General features: G+C 39.2%; 2 protein-coding genes across 4 annotated transcripts in view; one reads left to right on the top strand and one right to left on the bottom strand.

Annotated features, from left to right (window-relative positions):
• Cnmd (chondromodulin) overlaps positions 1–9,039 on the top strand; it is a 28,768-nt gene extending 19,729 nt beyond the window's left edge. Inside the window, exons 6-7 of one of the 3 annotated variants that reach the window (XM_017794771.2) lie at positions 3,897–4,060; positions 8,518–9,039. In XM_017794771.2, coding sequence (XP_017650260.1) covers positions 3,897–4,060; positions 8,518–8,730 — 377 coding nt within the window. In that variant the 3' untranslated portion in view covers positions 8,731–9,039. Of the gene's footprint in view, positions 1–3,884; positions 4,061–8,514 lie in introns of all 3 variants that reach the window. The other 2 variants (XM_017794770.2, XM_008854701.3) reach the window with 2 other exon arrangements.
• Positions 9,040–18,341: 9,302 nt separating this feature from the next.
• Sugt1 (SGT1 homolog, MIS12 kinetochore complex assembly cochaperone) overlaps positions 18,342–19,997 on the bottom strand; it is a 56,150-nt gene continuing 54,494 nt past the window's right edge. The window contains exon 13 of the mRNA XM_008854700.3: positions 18,342–19,966. Within this exon, the coding sequence (XP_008852922.1) occupies positions 19,865–19,966 (102 nt within the window). The 3' untranslated portion in view covers positions 18,342–19,864. The remainder of the gene's footprint in view (positions 19,967–19,997) is intronic.

Here is a 19,997-nt window from a genome sequence, read left to right as displayed (position 1 = left end):
TGAACTACAAGACTCTGTCTAAAATAAAGTCAATTTTGTTATGCCTGTTTTACCACAATCAAAACAATACCCCACCAGGAATAGAGCTGATACTTACCATACCTAAGTCTCCAAAGTCTGGAGGAGATGGCTACTCTCAGCCACCAGGCCAGTAATGTCAAGCCACCCCTGGAGAAAGAGGGTCAAGACTCCTGAGGCCATGGGCAGGCTCAGAAAAAAGCAGTGTCCATCAGAACTGTAGAGGCTGGAAGGAGGGGTGCCAAGAGTGCCATTTCTGTTCTTGAAACTCATAATCCTCTGGCCATTTCCCACTTTCCAGTGTTCCATTCCTCTTAACCATCACCTAGCTGGGCCTTCTTGCTTTCTACCCTGCAGGAACTATTACCTTTCCACACTGCTAGCATGTAGAGCTTTTCCTAATCACATTCTGTTTGAGGACAAGCCTTCATTTGACAAACATTTATGAAGGCCTATCCTGTGCCATATAACTTGTTCTAGGTGCTTAAGGTATGTCAGACAAGAATCCATACTCTCAAGAGCTGTTATTTTGTGGGGCTGGGGAGATGACTCAGTGAGTAAAGCATTTGCCACTTATATGTGAGGAACAGCATTCAGATCCCAAGCATCCCCATAAATGCAGGGCAGACAAGATAGCCTGTAATCCCAACACTTAGGAGGCAGAGACTGAGAATCTCTGGAGCAAGGTGGCCAGCTAGATTAACCAAATCAATAAGCTGTGGGTTCAAGTGAGGGACCCTGCCTCAACATATAAGGTGGAGAGCAATCAAGGAAGATACTCAACATCAGCCTCTGGACTCCACCCACACCCATGCACTCACATACATGCAAACATGAACACATACACTTATACATACCCCCCCCACACACACACATAAGAGTTCTATGTTGCAGTAAGAGACAGTAAAGAAATACTAGATTGAAATAGGAAGATTGGGACTGGGGAGACAGCTCAGTCTGTAAAGTACCTAACACAAGCATTAGGAATTGAGTTTGATCCCTAGCACCCATACAAAAAGTCGATGTGGCAGCAAGTGCTTGTAATCCCCACATTGGGGAGACAAAGACAGAAGGATCCCTTCAGTCTGCCACACAGCCAGTCTAACTTAATTGGTGAGCCCCAGGTCCCAGTGAGAAATCCTGTCTAAAGGAAAGAAAGAAAAAACACAAGGTGGATGGCTCATGAGGAACACCACCTAAGGTTGACCTCTGCCTCCCCCACTCACACTTGTAAGAACATGAGCACACACATAAGAAAACGGGACAATTGTACAGTAATAATAGGAGGAACAATCTGAAAAATCCAGTGCAGGAGCAGGGAGGAGACAACCAGACAAATGGCAGTGCCATAACAGACACAACAAGAAATTTCACCATTGGAAAAGAGCTTTCTTGTATCTACGATGTCCCTTGGCCCCCTTACAGCACAAAAGCATCTCTCTTACATATTTAGTCAACACAATATCCACACAAGAATTACACATAGTAGGCTGGATAGCTCTGTGGTGGAGTGCTGGCTTACTTTGATCCCCAGCATCATAAAAAAAATACACCACAAAAGAGGAACCCACAGAAATGCCCCCAGATTAGCAAAGGATTAAATAAATGTTGGCATATGCATAGGAATATCATAGGCATTAAAAATCACTTTTCACCAGACATTAAAGGTAGCACATACCTTTAATCCCAGTCCTCAGAAAGCAGAAGCAGGCAGATCTCTGAGATGGAGGCCAGCCTGGAACACATAGTGACTTCTAGGTGGGCTGGAACTAGGGAGACCCTGTCAAAAAAAAAAAAAAACCCAAACCAACCTCCAAATAAAATTTTCCCCTCACCTGTCATAAGTGAAATTATATTTTAATAAAATGAAGAAATTAAACATCCCTTCCGTGAGGCTCAGCTCCCAATTCAGTTCTAGTTGAAATCTCACTCCAGGTCGTGTGGCCCCTACATTGGATATTGAAGGCAGCAGGTCATCAGTATCACATTGCTGGATTATCAAAGGTAGATGGTGGCCAGGTGGGAAAGGAAGGAGACAGCCAAATGTCAGAAGACCTGAGTGTCCTAGAGCATCATCACATTTTGGTTTTTTTTGTTTTTTTTTGTTTTTTTTTGGTCTTTTTGAGACAGGGTCTCCCTGTAGCCCCAGCTGGCCTGGCACTCACTATGTAGACCAGGTTGGCCTTGATCTGCCTGCCTCTGCTTCCCGAGTGGCTGGGATTAAAGACATATGCCACCACAACTGACTGCTGTCCTCATTTAATCTTGACCAACAGTGGCTGATGTAACTACTCATATTCCCATGCTACAGATGAAGAAACTAAGATCAACAGAGACTCGGTTGTCTGAGATCCTTCAAATAGTTGTGTGAGGTGAATTCAGGTCTCCCAGGTGTTTCTCCAACCATGTTTATAGAAACTATATACAGCATTAAGGCACATCTAAAGTCTCATATAGGAAATTATAATAAAACCAGTACCTAACATTTGAGTGTTTCTTATATGCCAAAACCTTAAGATACAGTTTTCATTAGCCCTATCATTATCATGTGAATTAGAGACACTATTATCTCCATTTTATAGACAGAGAAATCAAGGCATAGGGAGACACTAAAGCAAATGCTGTGTGGTACTTACCATCTTTGTTACTCACTTGTCAGTTGTGCGGTAGTGCTGTAACCCCTGGCAATGTGGTTAACCAGAGCATTGAGTCTGAAGCCAGAGTTCACATCTAGTCCTAGCTCTGTCAGTCTGTGATCTTGGCCAGTCACTTGGTCTTTCTGAGCTTTGATGCCCTCATATATAAAAACTTTATTCAGTCAATCTATTAGGAATGCATAGGGCTACAAGTAACAAAATACATGGTCTGCTTTTATATTTATTATAGCCTTTGTGTATTTATTTATTATTTTATATAGCTAAAACATAGGGGATACAAAGTTTCTGGCATTAGTGGCCACTCCATGACACCATCAAGTCTCTAACTTACCAATGTTCTAACTATAGCATGCTGCCTTATCACCCTTATGCTTATCACTTTAAAAAAATTTATTTTATGTATATGAGTATACTGCATGTGTGTAAGTACACCTGTGCCATTCAATGCCCATGGAGGTCAGAAGAGGGTGTTGGATTCTCCTGAAACTAGAGTTACAGACTGTTGTTAGCAACTATGTGGGTGCTGGGAATCAACCTCCTGTCTTCTGCAAGAGCAGCAGAACTGCTGAGCCAGTTCCCCAGCCCCTTACTTATCACTTCTTAACTTCAGATTTCACATCTATATTTTCTTAAAAAGGAAACGCACAAAAGCAACCATCTGTTCTCTTTTAACAAGAAAGCAAAAGCTTTCCCACACAGGGCACTAGCCTAATCTACCTATGTCTCACTAGTCAGAAATAGCTCACCTGATTACGCTCACTGCAAAGGAGGCAGAGAAAATGAATTGCATTTTATTTGTGCAGCTCCTATAGTAAGGTGAGAAAAATGATGGAGGGGTTGAAAATACAAGTGTCAGCCAGTTTCCAGATCTGTTCCAATTAGCATTATAAAATCAAATGGGAAGCCAGGCACAGGATTCATACCACAATCTCCACTATAGGAGGCTAAGGCAGGAAAATTACTAGAGCCCAGGAATTTAAGGCCAGTTGGAGCAACATAAGGTATTGTCTCAAAACAAGAAGCAAACGAAAAGAACAAACCAAGTTAGCTCTGTTTAACTATGAATCCAAGACCATATATTTTATTATTGCAAAAATTGTCAGTACAAAAATTAGAGCATTTAGTCATACTCATATTTTGATAGCCTCTTTTTATATGGTTTTTCATCTTTAAAATAGTTGAAGATTGAATTGTAAAATTAATTTACAGCAAATTTTGCAGAAATCCAGAGAGAAAGAAGAGAAGTATTAAGAAACACTGCTCCAACTACCACAAGAAGATCACACAGTGGGCCACGGGGCAACCCAGGCCCCAGACTGCATAATGAAACCAAGCCCAGTGTTCAAGAGGACGTAGAGCTGTTCAATCCTGACAATCCTTACCATGTGGGTACTGGTATTTTCATGACATGCTGAGATGAATGCATTAAACAAATGTTGAAAGGGAGTTTCTACATGAGATTTCATACAAGCATTTAGTATCCAACTGAGGCCTTTGCTTGATTTTAAAAGTTTGTCTTCATCTATTTGGTGCAAAGTTTATTTTTTAAGATTTATTTTATTTTTATTAACATATGTATATACAGATGGAAGGGTGGATGCAAGTGTGTGGGTACCTATGGAGGCCAGGTGTCAAGTTACAGGCAGTTGTAAAATGAATGACATGGGTGTTGGGAATCAACCTCAGGTCCTCTGAAATATCAAACGCTCTTAACCTCGGAGTCATCTCTCTAGCCCTATAGTTTATGACGAATGGTGAGGAACAAGCCTGGCTGTCACCCTATTTCAAAGTTGTGTCCTGTGCTCTCCTTTGTCTCACACACACACACACACACACACACACACACAAATCCATGAAAATAAAGTCTATCAGGAATCGGATTATTTTAAAATGTTTCCAAGAGTGTGCCCTGGAGGCAAAACACAGAATGAAAGTACTGTTTGTATTCATTCTATTCATCCATTCAAGAGACATTTGTTGCTACCTGCTCTTTCCCAGGCTCTATGCCCAGACAGTCAGCAGTAACTTCTTCCCACAGGGCTCTCAGTCCAGACAGGGGATAGAATCATACATAGCTAGCAACACTTTAGGCTGAAGCAGTGAGAACTGATATTTATGAGGATAGCACTAAAGTATTAAAATCTCACATCTTCTAAGAAATATTTACCATTTACCATTACTCTACCTCACATGGACAAAAATACGGTAACTCCTTTTTAAATTAAAAAAAAAAAAAAGCACACATACATATTTAGAAAAAAACAAAGGGCACAATAGAGCTTCCCAAACCTTCCATCCTAGACATCTTCCCCAGAGCAGCCTATTAACCTTTATATTCAGTCTCTTGGCACAAATACATACACACCGACACACACCTTTCCAGCACAAAAATCCCATACCTCACTCTTTACTACTGCAACACAGTATTTTTGGAAACTGTTCTATATCTCTTACAAAGGCCTATCTCATCATTTAATAATCATTTAGACTGTTCTTAATCTCTCATATCTCATTCAGTAAATGGCTTCTATTCATTTGTCAGTACTTTAACACATGGACAGGTGAGGGATATAAATTATTTCCCTCTCTTTTGCTACTGCAAATGCTGCTATAATACATCACCTCCATGAGGCAATCCAGGTGAAGCTCTTTGTACATGGCATGGGCAGAGCACCACACAGCATATATTATTATTATTATTATTATTATTATTATTATTATTATTATTATTATTGGTCTTTTTGAAAGAGTTTCCCTGAAGCCCCAGCTGGCCTTGAACTCACAAAGATCTACCTGCCTCTGCCTCCCATGCTGGGACTACAGGCATGCTCCACCACGCCTGGATAGCATATATTATTATATCTGTGTATGCACATGGAAATGTGTCTTTAGCATAAATATCAAAGCATAGGTCTGATACATCAAAGTAGATAGGAACTGTACACTTCAATATAGGCTACCAAATTGTTTTCCAAGGAATTGCACCAACTACACATCTGAGAAAAGTAATGGAAAGCCCCACTTATTATCAAACTTTTTTTTTTCATATGACAGGGTAAGGGGTATTGAACCCAAGCCTCACACTTGCTGAGCATATACTCTGCCACTCAGCTATACCTCTAATTCCATCAAACCTTTTAATCTTTACTGATCTCTCAGGTGTATCTTGCCTGTCTTTAATTATTTGTAAGACTGAACATCTTTTCATGCACTAAATTACACCTGTATTTTTTGAGGAGCCTATTCAGGTCTATGCTGCTTCATGTATTACAAACGTATTTTCTAGTTTACCATTTTACACTAATATATTTTAGAAGGATTTAGAGCAAAAGGTATTTTCTAAATAACCTAAGGCTTATCAGAAAATTCAGAACACCACAGTACTTAAGAATAACTAGAAATACAATCTGAATAGGCAAACAAAATTTAATATAGTTTATTCCCCAGGTAGCTGGGCTAGCTGAATTTGTTCAAGGTCTGAGGCTATCAGGACTTGGCAGAAAGGCAGATTATGACTTGGCTGCCCTGGTAACAGACTCGGGTGATCCACATTCCTTGAAAAACTCCAATTATGTCAACTTTTTCCTTATCATACGCTGAGCTTTAAGCAAAAACATTCTAAGCATTTCTCCGTGATCTCAGTCCTTCACATAGTCCTCTAAGGAAAAAAGAAAAACAAACAAACAAAAAAAGAACCCAGATCAATAACCTGAAATGTCCTCCTCAATTTGTTAATCCTAACAAACCTTTGTTGACCCTCTATGAGGAAACACATCCACTAACATTTCTTTAATCACCTTCTGTCTGCCCCAAAGAAGTCAGCTAAAATTCATCAGTCAGCTGTCTTTTTGTTGGCATAGGTGAATATATTTCAAGAGATAAGTTTTAAAAAAGAGGGGCTGGAGAGATGGCTTAGCAGTTAAGAGCACTGGCTGCTCTTGCAGAGGACTTGAGTGTGGTTCCCAGCACCTATATGACAACTAACAACTGTTTGTAACTCCAGTTCCAGAGGATCAGATGCCCTCCTTCTGGCCTTGACACAGGTGTACTAACATACTTGCAGGCAAAACACTCATACATATAAAATAAAAATAATTTTTTTCTTTAAAATATAGTCTGGGCCAGGCATGGTGGCGCACGCCTTTAATCCCAGCACTCGGGAGACAGAGGCAGGTGGCTCTCTGTGAGTTCAAGGCCAGCCTGGTCTACATAGTGAGTTCCAGGACAGCTGGGGCTACAGGGAGACCCTGTCTCAAAAAGACCCCCCCCAAAAAAATATATATAGTCTGGCTGGGCGTGGTGGCACATATGGAATAGTCTAAGGAGTAAGATACATATTTTGAGGATAAAATCTGAAGCGATGGAACAGATAATGTTAAGGAATTGTTCATTCTCTTAGGGTTTGACAATGGCAGTGACACTGTATTAGAAAATACCCCTTGGTTTTAAAAGTACATTCTAGCTGGGCATGGTAGCATACACCTTTAATCCCATTACTCAGGAAGCAGAGGCAAGTTGAGCTCTTTAAGTTCAAAGTCAGCATGGTCTATATACCAAGGTCCAGGTCAGCCAAAGCTACATAGTGAGATCCTGTCTCAAAAAAAAAAAATTAAAAAATAGGTTAGCAAGTGTCAAAATGAGACAAGTTTATTGACAATTGGTATAGTTTTCTCCACCTCAAGGATATTTGGAAAATTTTAAAGCTTTCTTCAACATGACTAAAGACTTAAAAAACAAAACAAACATTGGGCATGGTGCCACATACGTTTAATTCCAGCACTTAGAAGGCAGAGGCAGGCGGATCTCTGTGAGTTCAAGGCCAGCCTGGTCCCCTAGTGAATCCAGGCCAGCTGTGGCCATAGAGACCCTGTCTCAAAAAGTCCAAAATAATCAATCAATCAATCAATCAATCAATCAATCAAAATAAACAAACAAACAGAATCAGCTACCTCCAGGATAGGTACTGAGATTAAATAGAGAATTTAAAGGACCTTGCTGAGAGTAGTGCTCAGGTCTGTAATCCCAACTTTCAAGAGGCTGAGTGAGACAGGATTGCTTAAAGATCAAGATCTTGCTCCCCTCTGCCCCCAAATAAAAATAAAAGGGCTTTGTGGCAGTATAATTCAATACCATATTAAACAACATACAAAATCTTGACTTCTAGAAATTTTGAAAAGGTAAAACAGACAGATATACCAATTGAGCAGAGAGCAAGTTCCTTCTAGTATTCTGATCTGTTTAGCAGTAAGAATACAGTCTTACTTTACCAGTGTGATTTTGTGTTTGGAACCACTTAAGACCCTCCTTAGGTCCCCATGGAGATAGCATCTCCATTCTGTTGCTGAAATGCTGGCAGGAGAAACTAAATCATTTAGTCTCTGGAAGCCAGTGAAATGAACTAAAATCTAGCCTAACTTTAGATCGGTGAGTTTAAAATGTGTACCCAAAAGCCCTGGAAGCCATCACTGCAGGAAGGCACCATATTCCACGGGCTTGAAATTAGCAGTGGCAGAAATGTTCCATTTGATCATAATGCTTCTTTCTTGTTTTCTTATTTAAAACAAGGTGAGTCACTACTAAATGGTAACCATGGCTCGTTACAGGCATGGAGAAACTTCAGTATATCATTAAAACACCACACAAGTTTCTGCCAATGACAGGTTAGATAGGTCAAAGTTCCTTGATGTCAGAAGGAATTCCGAATGGTGGCAGGTTACAAGATTGAAACTTACAGCTGACTGTGCTAATTTCTTGAAGCAGTGAACTCAAGATCTTATTTTAAAATAACATGCATTCTATAACCTTCTCATAAAGAAAATAATTTTCTTTTAATTCACAGCAGCAGGAAGGGGAAAGCATGACATTTGACCCTAGGCTGGATCATGAAGGAATATGCTGTATAGAATGTAGGCGAAGCTACACCCACTGCCAGAAGATCTGCGAACCTCTGGGGGGCTACTATCCATGGCCTTATAACTATCAAGGATGTCGTTCGGCCTGCAGAGTTGTCATGCCATGTAGCTGGTGGGTTGCCCGCATCTTGGGCATGGTGTAAAAACACTTCATATATCGGTATTGCCAAGCAAGAATTAACTTGAGAACTGCCAACAAGGAAAGGGTAAAAGCATGTTGATGCCAAGGGACCACAAAGTATTTTATATTCAACCTAATACTATCTTAAACACTTCCAACAAAATTTCTCAACTGCTTTCCAGACTGTATCTAGTATGTGCGAATGTACTGAAAGGGTAGTTTAAGTCTACAATTATAACCCCTTTATTATTTGCTTTGCTTTGACAATAAAGCCTACTGTAAGTCTTTAAAAGCTGATTTTGAAATAAACATGAAAATTTTTTTCAAATTTTTCACAGATGTGCATGAGTTCCTTTTAATCAAAGAATGACTGAAATCCTTCCAATGGTCCTGTTCTTTGTGTGGAATTCAAATGCTCTCAACCTCACTGTTCCTCCCAGCCGTGCACGTGTGTCCTAGAGTTTCCAGATAAAAACTCAAACAAAAATGGAATCTACCTGAAAGCAACATTGCAGCCTTCAATGTGGTAGCCCATGGGGAATTCTTTCCCTATAGCTTGCACTTGCAAGTGATAATTAAGGGGCAATCCTATGCTGAGTCACCTCCAGAAGAGCTTTAGGATAAAGAAAAAATATCTGGAGGTTAGACACAAAGACACATGGCATTCTGTAAAGGAAGTCTTCACACTCCTTTCAATCTGTTATCAATAAGTAGTCACTGAGCAAGCATCATCACGGTTTTTACCTTTGTAGTATAAATCATGCTGCTGATGTGGTCCAATTACCAGTAAGTTAGTATCCTAGTGATAGGGCTGACATAGCTGCTTGGCAGATATAGCTGAGAAGGAACAGCATACTTATAATGATATAAAGGATATCTCTCAGGAACAAGGACTGTCTTTAGAAACTGAAGTATTAGATCAGAAAGAGGGCATTTTGTAATTTTGATATTTTAGTTTTGAATCTGTCTGGAAGAGAAAAAAGTAACTTTCCTGAGGAAATAAGTTTCCCCAAACACAGAATTCTGAGATGACAGAAAGGTCTTAATGCCAAGATACTATATTCTCTTTCTGAATGAACATTATTGTATGTATAATGTCTGTCAATTAAAGCCTGTAAAAAGATACAGAATTTTAAAAACCTGGCTATCAGATGCTTCCGCTTAATGGAATATACAGCATCATCATCTCTGAAGAAAAACGAATGAAAAAACATACACTGTAACGACATGTAACGGCCACACTGGTCTCAGGCAGAAGCTACTTTCTACAGTTGAATATTTCAAGCTTCATTTTCAAGGTGGATGCCTTCCTCTTAAGCAAAATATGAGCCTTATAGTTCTATATACCACTTCCCACCCACATGGCTCAGTAATTTGCACTGGATTCTAGAAGAAGAAGAAGAAGAAGAAGAAGAAGAAGAAGAAGAAGAAGAAGAAGAAGAAGAAGAAGAAGAAGAAGAAGAAGAAGAAGAAGAAGAAGAAGAAGAAGAAGAAGAAGAAGAAGAAGAAGAAGAAGAAGAAGAAGAAGAAGAAGAAGAAGAAGAAGAAGAAGAAGAAGAAGGAGGGGGATGGGGGGAGGAGGAGGAGGAGGAGGAGGAGGATACAGATAACCAATGTTTAAAACCTTAATAAACGAGGCTGGGGAGATAGGGCTCAGTGATTAAAAGCACCCACATGGCAGATCACAACCATCTGTAACTCCAGTTCCAGGGGCTCAAACACCCTCTTCTGGCCTCCCTGGGTACCAGGCATCCACAAAGTACACATATATACGTGGAAGCACATTTACACGTGAGATAAAAATAAAACTAAAAAAAAAACTTGATAAAGATGGAAGCAACGGGCTTCTTGAAGAATGTTTACTGGAGGTCTTCAGGTAAGCAAGAGCTTACCCGTGAAGTGAAAGGAAAGGTATGTCAGGCAGAGGGAGCAGTTGAGAAAAGTAGGAGATGCAAAGTTGCATGGTACGGGGTAAGGCAATACAGCATTTAGACAGGCTATAAAGAAAGGAAGACACACAGAAGCCCACATGGGTGTCAGCATGGTAGTCAGGGAAGAGGAAACGAATGAAAAGGTTCCAGGCAGAGATGCTGTTTAAGTTTCCATGTTAGATGACTCATCTTGATAGCTTTCCATGTGAGAAATGAATGTGTATCAGAGATCAAAGGAGCATTTTAACAAGACATACTAGAAGGCTATCTCTTGATGCTCTAAGTTTCACAACTAGAGGAAACCAGAGGAGGTGAAAAATTACTTAATAAATGGGGTCATTGTTACAAAAAGTCACTGAATACTGAAGGACATCAAAAAAGTATTTTGATGTTTAAAGACAAAGGGAAAGCTGACAGTTGAATGACAGAAGAGACCAAAACTATGCTCTAGATGATGATGATGATGATGATGATAATAATAATAATAATAATACCACCCAAACAAAGGTCTACTTTGAAAGAGAAGAACTGAAGACCATATTGCAAAGGAAGAGAGGACAGAAAAAAATAAAAAGTTCTCCATGACTCTATACTAATCCTCCATTGCCTCCAGACAGGCCAGTCCCAAAGTTGTAAATTTAGTTTATTTTTGCTGTGTTGATTCTTGACTGAAATGTGTCAGTGCGTGTATATAGACAAGACATACTGATGATACCTTTTAGATACCTATTTCTCAGTGGTGGTGTAAACTATTACTCCTAGAATATTTTAGGCTGTTTTTCAAGTCTAGTGACTGAGCATGGAAGGGTAAGCTAAAATAGTCTTAGATATAGTAGATGCCACTCAGTGGGCACAGGGAAAATGAAGGAAGGGTGCTACCTGATATCAGTTATGTGTAAGTGCTGTCACATTAACTTTCATTACTGAAATATGCCAAGCTTCTACTGCGATGGGTGTAAAAACTTGCTGACCTTATCCTTACATCTCTTCCTCCACCACCACCTCAAATAATTCTAACACTAAAAAAATAAACGCACTAAAATTATTCAATCCACTCAAAGATTTATTTCTTACATCAGATTTTATTTAACTGAAATACAGTCTACATTTTTACATAACAAAAATTATTTGGGAGTGGAACAACTGGGTTCTGTATACACTGGCTCTATTGATCTGTCCAATGAATATATGTTTTATAAAATGATCACGTTTCTTAAGTTAACTGACTGATCAGGAATAAGGAAGAAATTGATAAAACATCTACATGCACGGTTAGTTCTAATGGTGTATCACATGTATGAAGATGCAAATCTAAGCAATGATACTAACTTTAACAAAAAAGATTTTACAGAGTATGTTTTAATTATAAAAGAAAGCTGAACTCCTTTTAAAGGGCTTTTGTACACATTCATGCTCTATTCTGTATGCATACACAAATGCATTTTATTTTGAAAAATCCAGTATTAGAATCAAATTAACAAGTTAGTTTTTAACTAACTGGAGGACTCACCATAGGACTCCAAAAGTACTCAATTCAGTTTTTAGATATTTACTCTGTACTTCTATATAGATTTGTGCCTCTATAATTTAAATAGTGTTAAGTATAGATATTTGGCTTATTGAAACTTTTTCACATTTCAATAGTTTTTATGTAAAACATAGAAGAATCAGTCCCTAATACTGTGTGTTATTATCAGAGAGACAAAAATCAGGCGAGGGATTGGAAACACTATATCCACACTAACCTAAAGTAAATCGCCCCAATCAATCCCACTGAGTTTGGTAACTTGAAGATTTCTGTTTCATGTTTCATCATTCTGTTCCCCTCTTGTGTCTGTTCCCTTATAAAGATTCTCTTCACTCAAGACTCCTACATTTGGTTGGAACCTCATAAAATTGAACTCTTTTCCTCCTCTGTGGATAGCTACAAAATTCTAACAGCAACAACACTGCGTGGAAGAAATACCCATATGTACCTTTAAAAATTATGTGTGAAAATTTACTTGCAATTACTTTACTCATTTTTGAAACATGATTTCTGTGACTTCTTAACCTTCTTCCTTCCAAGTCATAGATTATTTAATTGCTAAGAATTTTCTCTTCACAAGCCTGTATTTAATTAGCCTACACTATTACCTATCTTTTTATAATAAATTTGACTTATACTGACATAGTCAAAGACCTGGAACAACTAGTCAAGCATGAAATTTCTCTTAGCAGAGCATAATGATATTAAATGTTAGCAGTTTCTTTTCAATTAAAATCTTATTTCAAAAGCCTGGCATGGTGGCTCATGTCTGTAATCACAGCATGAGCTGAGGCAGGAGGTTTGTTACACATTTGAAGCCAGCCTGGGCTACATAGTGAATATGAAGATTGCCTGCGCTACAGAGGCCTTGTCTCAAGAAAGCAAAAACAAACAAGCATATTCCTGTTAGTTACTGAAGGAACTATAAAACTAAGTAGTAAAAAAAGATCTCCCTAAGATATGTATTAACACACATTCTCTCATGCTCCTCCAGCAGCATCATGTTTGTAAATAACCACTGAGCACCTATGCATGTCATACAGGCAGCAACAGAGAATATTCCAGTTGCTAAAGAAAGAAATGGTGCCTCATTATGACTCAGTACAATGGGAAGGTCCTTTATGAATACAGGATTCTAATATTCTCTGCTCGACTTATCACAGTAGTGATAAACTAGTGCCTTGCCCAAATCCCTATTCTCAATGTTTCATTACAACTGCCAACAGTAGATTTTCTTCCATCATTTGCAGTGCCAGACACATGGCTTAACCTAAGGCCCCAAGGTTCAAAATAACCATTGGGCAACTCTGCCTTTTCCAAGTGGCACTGGGAACAGAACCTAAGGCCTCAAGTACACCAGGAAAGTGCTCTACCACTAATCTATATATCCCTAGCCCTGTCTTTGAATTTTTATGTTAATAAGTAAATCTTTCAAAGTGCTTTTTACATCTCTAAAATCTATTAGAAGGCATTAAACATGACTAATGCAACCTTGTTTTATTTTCTCCTTTACTCCTTCAAGTCAAGCCATTCTCAAGATCACCTGCCTCAAAATCTTCAGTTCATTAGAAATACAGATTTACTAGACCCTATCCCAAACTTACAAATTCAAAATCTCAGGATAGAAGCCAAAGTCTATATTTAAAAACAAAACCCCAAGCTTTCCAGGTGATCCTTTGGTTTGAGAACCCTATCCTAAGTATTTTACAAAGCATCTGCCCAATTCTACAATTTCAGTTGCCTGATATTCTGAGCAACTGTGATGTCAGATGATTAGGGCAAGTTACATTAAGTTTTAGGGATTCTGACATGCTATCAATTATCTGTGAGTTGGATTCAAGAACAACCATGAAGAAAAGCGTTTAAGACTCAAAAAAAAGAAAAAAGTACCTGCAAAATAAAAGTTTGGACTGAACAGTATTTAATATTTATTCCAGTTCAAAAATTCCAGTTTTTTATTTTTTTTCTTTCTTTTTGATCTCATCTTAACAGGGCATAGAATGCAAAAACATTATTAAGGGAGTAAAAGGTTCCAATGCTACCTTTTTAATCTTGGCAGATGGCCCATAAAAAAATGCTCTGCGAATATGATTTTAACAAGACTGTTGAACAAAATCCTATACATTTATTCTTAAGTCCCTGTTCACAACCAGCCATTCTATTTAACTCAATTTTGTCTCAAGTGTTTGTTCTGATGTAACTGCACTTACATTTTAACACAAAAAATTATTTTTCGAAACAAAGATTAAAATAATGGGGTACTGGCCAGGTGTGGTTGGCATACACCTTTAATCCCAGCACTCGGGAGGCTGAGGCAGGTGGATCTCTGTGAGTTCAAGGCCAGCCTGATCTACACAGTGAGTTCCAGGCCAGCTGGGGCTAACAAGGAGATCGTCTCAAAAAAAAAAAAAAAAAAAAAAAAAAAAAAAAAAAAAAAAAAAAAAAAAAACCCAACAACAAAAACTCCCAAATAATAGGGTATTGGTTGTAATTTGGTGTATAAAGAACAAAAGGCAGGAATAAGAGTAGTACTCAGACTGAGGGCTTCCCTAAGCCCATTACATATACCATAACAAATTAATTCACATCTGTACCATCAGGGTATTCACAATAAAGTAAAATAACACTGACTTCCCTGACAGATATACAGACTGCAGTTTTTAGTCTACCTCTGCCAAATGCTAACATTTACCATGATTCCAGAAATTTTTTTGGATATAGCAACACTTAGAGGGAAAAATGAAATATGCGATCTATAAAACAGAAACGGTGAGGGAATGCCTACTAAGTAGCCAGCTCAGGCTGATGCACAGATCGGAAGGTGGACAATGACACGAGTGGAATGGAGCATCTGTAAAGCTGGTACCTGAGGACAGCAGGGGTGAGGGAAGGCAGAGGGCCGATGCACCTAGCTGTAAACCTCACTACTCTGTTATGGGCAATTTGATAAAAATTACAATTTTTTATTGTTAAAACTTAAAAGCCTGGTAACTGGCACAATTTGTCAGCACAGAGGACAAGAATTTCATATTAAGCTGTAACAGACCTTGGCCGAAGTTCCAAAATGTCACCCACACCACCTGCACAGCCATCTATGGGCCTCGTTCTCCCATTTTACTCAGAGGAACCTTGACCCCCTTGCTCACAGTTTAGCTGCACAGCCCCCTTAGCATGTGGTAAACGTTATCAGGCAGCCTCCAGCTCTTAGGACTTCCATAGCATTCTGCTGTTCAGAGCTCTCCAGGGCTGTACTACTTACCCCTTCACTTCCTTCTATTCCATCAGTTGCTTGGTTTTCGTTTTAATACTTCATTATTTTTATTTTATGTGCATGAGTATACTGCCTGGATGTAAGTGCATCTGTGATGTGCAATGCCTGCAGGTCTGAAGATTGTGTTGGATTCTCCTGGAATTGCAGTTACACACAGTAGTTAGCTACCATGTGGGTGCTGGGAACAGAACTCAGGTCCTCTGCCAAGAGCAGCCAGTGCTTTTAACCACTGAGCCATCCCTCCAGCCCTGGTGTTTTTGTTTTTTAATATTTTACTTATTTTTATTTGATGTGTATGGGTATATTCCTTGCCTGTAGGAAGGTGCACCTATGTTGTACAAGGCCCTTGGAGGTCATAAGAAGGTATCAGATCCCCTGGAACTGGAGTTACAGATGGTTGTTAGCCGCCATATGGGTGCTGGGACTCAAACCCATGTCCTCTGCAAGAGCAGTCAGTGCTTTAAGAAGCAACATCATAACTGACCAAGACACACAAGCAACTAGCCCTCAAATATATGACACTGTGAAACAGGCCAAAACAAGGTGCTGCCACGTGATGATACTGCATTCTTGTAGGAGGGTGGGAAATTTCACAAGATTATTGTCATTCTAAATGAGAATTTAAACAAGGAACAGAAGAACACGAGAGCATTCTAGGCAGTGAGAAGAGACACATATGTCTGTCCATTCATCTAATTCTGCATGTGCCAGGTGCTGCAGACACAAGGTGGAAACTGGTCCCACCGAGCTTAGGCACAGCGCCAAGGTTGTAGCTCACTGGTATAGTACTTGTCTAACATGGGTTTGATCCCTGGCATGGGGGTAGGGGTAAGGGGAGGAGGAAAGCAGCCTCAGTCACATGAGTGGAAAATGAGTCAGCTGTTAACACAGTGGCTTGATAAAGTGAATAGGCTGAGTATGGTGGCACATGCCTTTAATCTTTGCACTAGGAAGAATTCCAGGCCAGCCTGATTTATATAGCTAGTTCCAGGCCAGCCAGGCTATATAGTGAGATTTTGTCTCGATTAAATTAAAAAAAGAAAAATAGTGAATAGATCAGAACTCTCAAACATGCTCATGAGACACTGTGGTTTTGATGTGATTCTGTCACAGTATCCAAAAATGCCTCAACCCTAAGAAATTAACCCAAAATAACTGAAACAAAGTGAAAGCAGTGTAAGATTAAACAGGAGTTTGGGTTTTGTTTTGTTTTGTTTTTTTTGGTAGCATCTGAACTCAGTTTTGACTTATCAGTAGAGAAATGCCTAAGTTGGACAGAAGAAAACACATGACACATTCAGAGAGCAGAGGTCTACAAACTAAAACCGAACAATATATGCAAGAGACTATATGTGGTCCACAAAGATTAAGGTATTTGTCATACGGACCTTTAAAGACAAAGTTCACCAAGCCTAGCGTGTTCATAGGTGGCTGGAGTTCTGGTGAATAATAAAGAGGTTAAGAGGAGGCTAAAAACTCTGATTGGCATTGAAGTCTGTAAATAGCAGGAAAAGGACTTGTTACCCTCCTAGGAGGAATTCTAACATTCAATAAGATTGAAGGGGAAAAAGAAAATCAGTCATATACATACATATATATATATATAATTTTTGGTCTTTTTTGAGACAGTTCTCCCTGTAGCCCCAGCTGACCTGGAACTCAGTATGTAGACCAGACCGGTCTTGAACTCACAGAAATCCGCCTGCCTCTGCCTCCCAAGTGCTGACAAAAGTATGCATCACCACACCCGGCTTGGTCACAATTTTTTTTGTCCTTTTTGAGACAGGGTCTCCTCTTGTAGCCCCAGCTGTCCTGGAACTCACTATGTAGACCAGGCTGGCCTCAAACTCACAAAGATCCGCCTGCCTCTGCCTCCAAGTGCTGGGATTAAAGGTGTGCGCCACTATGCCTGGCCTTACAATATTTTTTAGAGTAACAACTTAAACTCTTACAATCCTGAGAAGTAACAATTAACTAGTTATAGAGATCAGAAAAAAGTTAACATGGATTAAGAAACTTGTCCTTAAAACATAACATTACTGCAGGGTGTGGTGTTTCATGCCTGTAATCCCAGCACTCGGAAGACTGAGGGAGGAGGGTTGTCTTAAATTCAAGGCAACCTGGACTAAGTAAGTGAACACCAAGCCAGCCTGGGCTACACAGAAAGATCTTATCTCAAGGAAAGATGGCAAGACAGACAGACAGACAAAGGAACAAGCCAGGTGCGGAAGTGTGTGCCTGTAATTCCACTTATGAGATACATAAAGGAGGGTCAATTTAACCCTGGTAACAGTAAATTTAAAGCTAATGTTGAACACTAGAAGAAACAAAACTTGCAAAACACGAACAAGTCTAGAAAGATAGGGCAACTGACAGGTACACTGAGACAGAAAATAAGGTTCCACATTCCTCCGGTGTTGGGCTGATGGTGGAACACACTGGAGGATGGAGGACTTCCCAATGCAATGTTGGGCAGCCATTTCAGTCTTCTCTGAGTGACTGCATTCCCCACAGCCCCCTCCTTCAAGGTCCCAGGCTTTGCCTCTTTGGAGAATTGCTTCTCAGGAATGGACATCCCACCTCCCTTAATGGCCAGCTATGCTCTCAACTTCACACATGGTCCTGGGCATCTGGACCTTGAGATTGGACCTTTTCCGTTCCCAGGCACTAAGATGTTATGTATCATTTTTCTAGTACTCTCTACAACCCCAGTGTACCTTCACTTGTGCTCCACAGAAAATGTAAATCACCTAACTGAACTTCCAGAGATAAAATTCACAGTCTGGAAAATTAAAAAATGAAAAGGAAAGAGGGAAAGAGGGAAGGAAAAGAAAAGATCTAGAACAGAAGTCACTATCTTGTTTCCCAAAAGAGAAAACTCAGAAATCCAACCAAACAAGAACTTAATTTGCCTTTCCCTTTAGTGTTCAATAACAAGGACAGTAGCTTGTTGTTCTATACAGACAAAAAGACAAGAGAAAACTGCAGTATGCAACATCAAGTCATAAGAAGCTCAAGGCCAGACTTGGCTACATGAGACTGTCTGAAACCTACCACCACCCCCAACCCCCCAAAAATCCCTCCAGCAAGCTTCCACAAGCTGTTAACAAAAGATCTGGAACCAACCCACTGCCACTCACTCCTTCATTTCATACCAAAGGACTAAAAGGAAGGAGCTGGATTCCTAGTTCTTCCACAGCTGGAGTGACCGTCAGCCTCTCATTTACTTCCATCAACTCTGGAGATAAGGGGGAGTGCCTTGCAACAAAAATGTCAGTGCCATCTAACAGAATACAGACCAGCCACTAGGCCATTAAAGGTTCAGAAAACTACAGTCAGAAAATGATGCCAGATCTACAAGTCACTCGTGGCATATACATCATAACAGACTTTAAGAATTCTATTCTTGGAATTTGTTTTTCAGTTTCAAAACTGTATTTACACTGAGTTCATCATCTGACCATTCCATTTTTCCTAAATGTAGGCCTTCTCTGCTACATTATAAACTCTGAAATTAATGATCTTTTCATTTCTGCTATCCCCAAAGTATCTACAGATTTTAGGTACAAAACATTAAATAAACACATTAATTCATTCTCAACATAAGTGATATGTACCACTAAAACCAAGCTAATCATGATGATTCATGAACAGAGGTTTCCCTTATTAAAACAACAAACTCTCCAGTGCTGTGACCGGGAATCCTGGCCTGGTGAACACCTAAGTGGACGTGTGCTTTCCTAGATCGTTCTTTGTCTCAACTTCACAGCATCTCTTTAGCAAAGTCAAACTTGCATTCTGTTAAACTCAAGAACCTGTTAAACTCAAGAACCTATGTTTTATTCAGGAATTTGGAAGGTAGGTCCAAAATTTCAGTGTAATTACAAATACATCTCATAAAAAACTAAATGGGAGAATTCTCTGTGATAACTTCCCAATGTTTTCATTAAAAACTTAAGAAAAGGGTAAACCAAACTTTATAGAAAAACTGTATTTACAACTTTCATTCAAAAGCAGCTTTAAAAGCAAACACAATAATGAGGTTGAAGATTTTATGCTCAACAAGAGTTGCCAAGTTGAATAAATTAACAGAATACTGCATCAAAAATAAGGCAATAACCCAAGATACAGGCCATTAAAAATTTCTCCACTCCCATCACTAGACAGAACTAATCTGTCTAGTAGCAAATGATAGATACTTCATTCACTTTTAGTACATGTGAAGTCCTTAAGGACAGAAGTGATAAAGATGTGATCGTCATTCTCCTTAGACTCTAAAATACTTGCAGGAAAATAATTTCTAAAGCACAAAGAGGTAAAGAGGTATAATCTTTCAAAAAGGTATTCAGTGTTCAAAATTCAAGAATGTGATACAATACACGATGGGCATTAGTGAACATATGCAATACAGTGATAGCAAATTTATTTAGTACTTTTTCCATTCCATATCATCAGGAGGATTGATTTCAACTTTCCTTTTACCTACATCAGACCAGTTGGTACTCAAAACTGTACCACCAGACTCCATCTGTAATAAAAAAATTTTAAAAATAAAGATT

The sequence above is a fragment of the Nannospalax galili genome, unplaced genomic scaffold, assembly GCF_000622305.1.
Source record: "Nannospalax galili isolate Female #2095 unplaced genomic scaffold, S.galili_v1.0 scaffold386, whole genome shotgun sequence".
Classification (NCBI taxonomy): Eukaryota; Metazoa; Chordata; class Mammalia; order Rodentia; family Spalacidae; genus Nannospalax; species Nannospalax galili.
The sequence above is the reverse complement of the archived record's forward strand: the minus strand, read 5'-3'. Positions and strand labels throughout refer to the sequence as shown.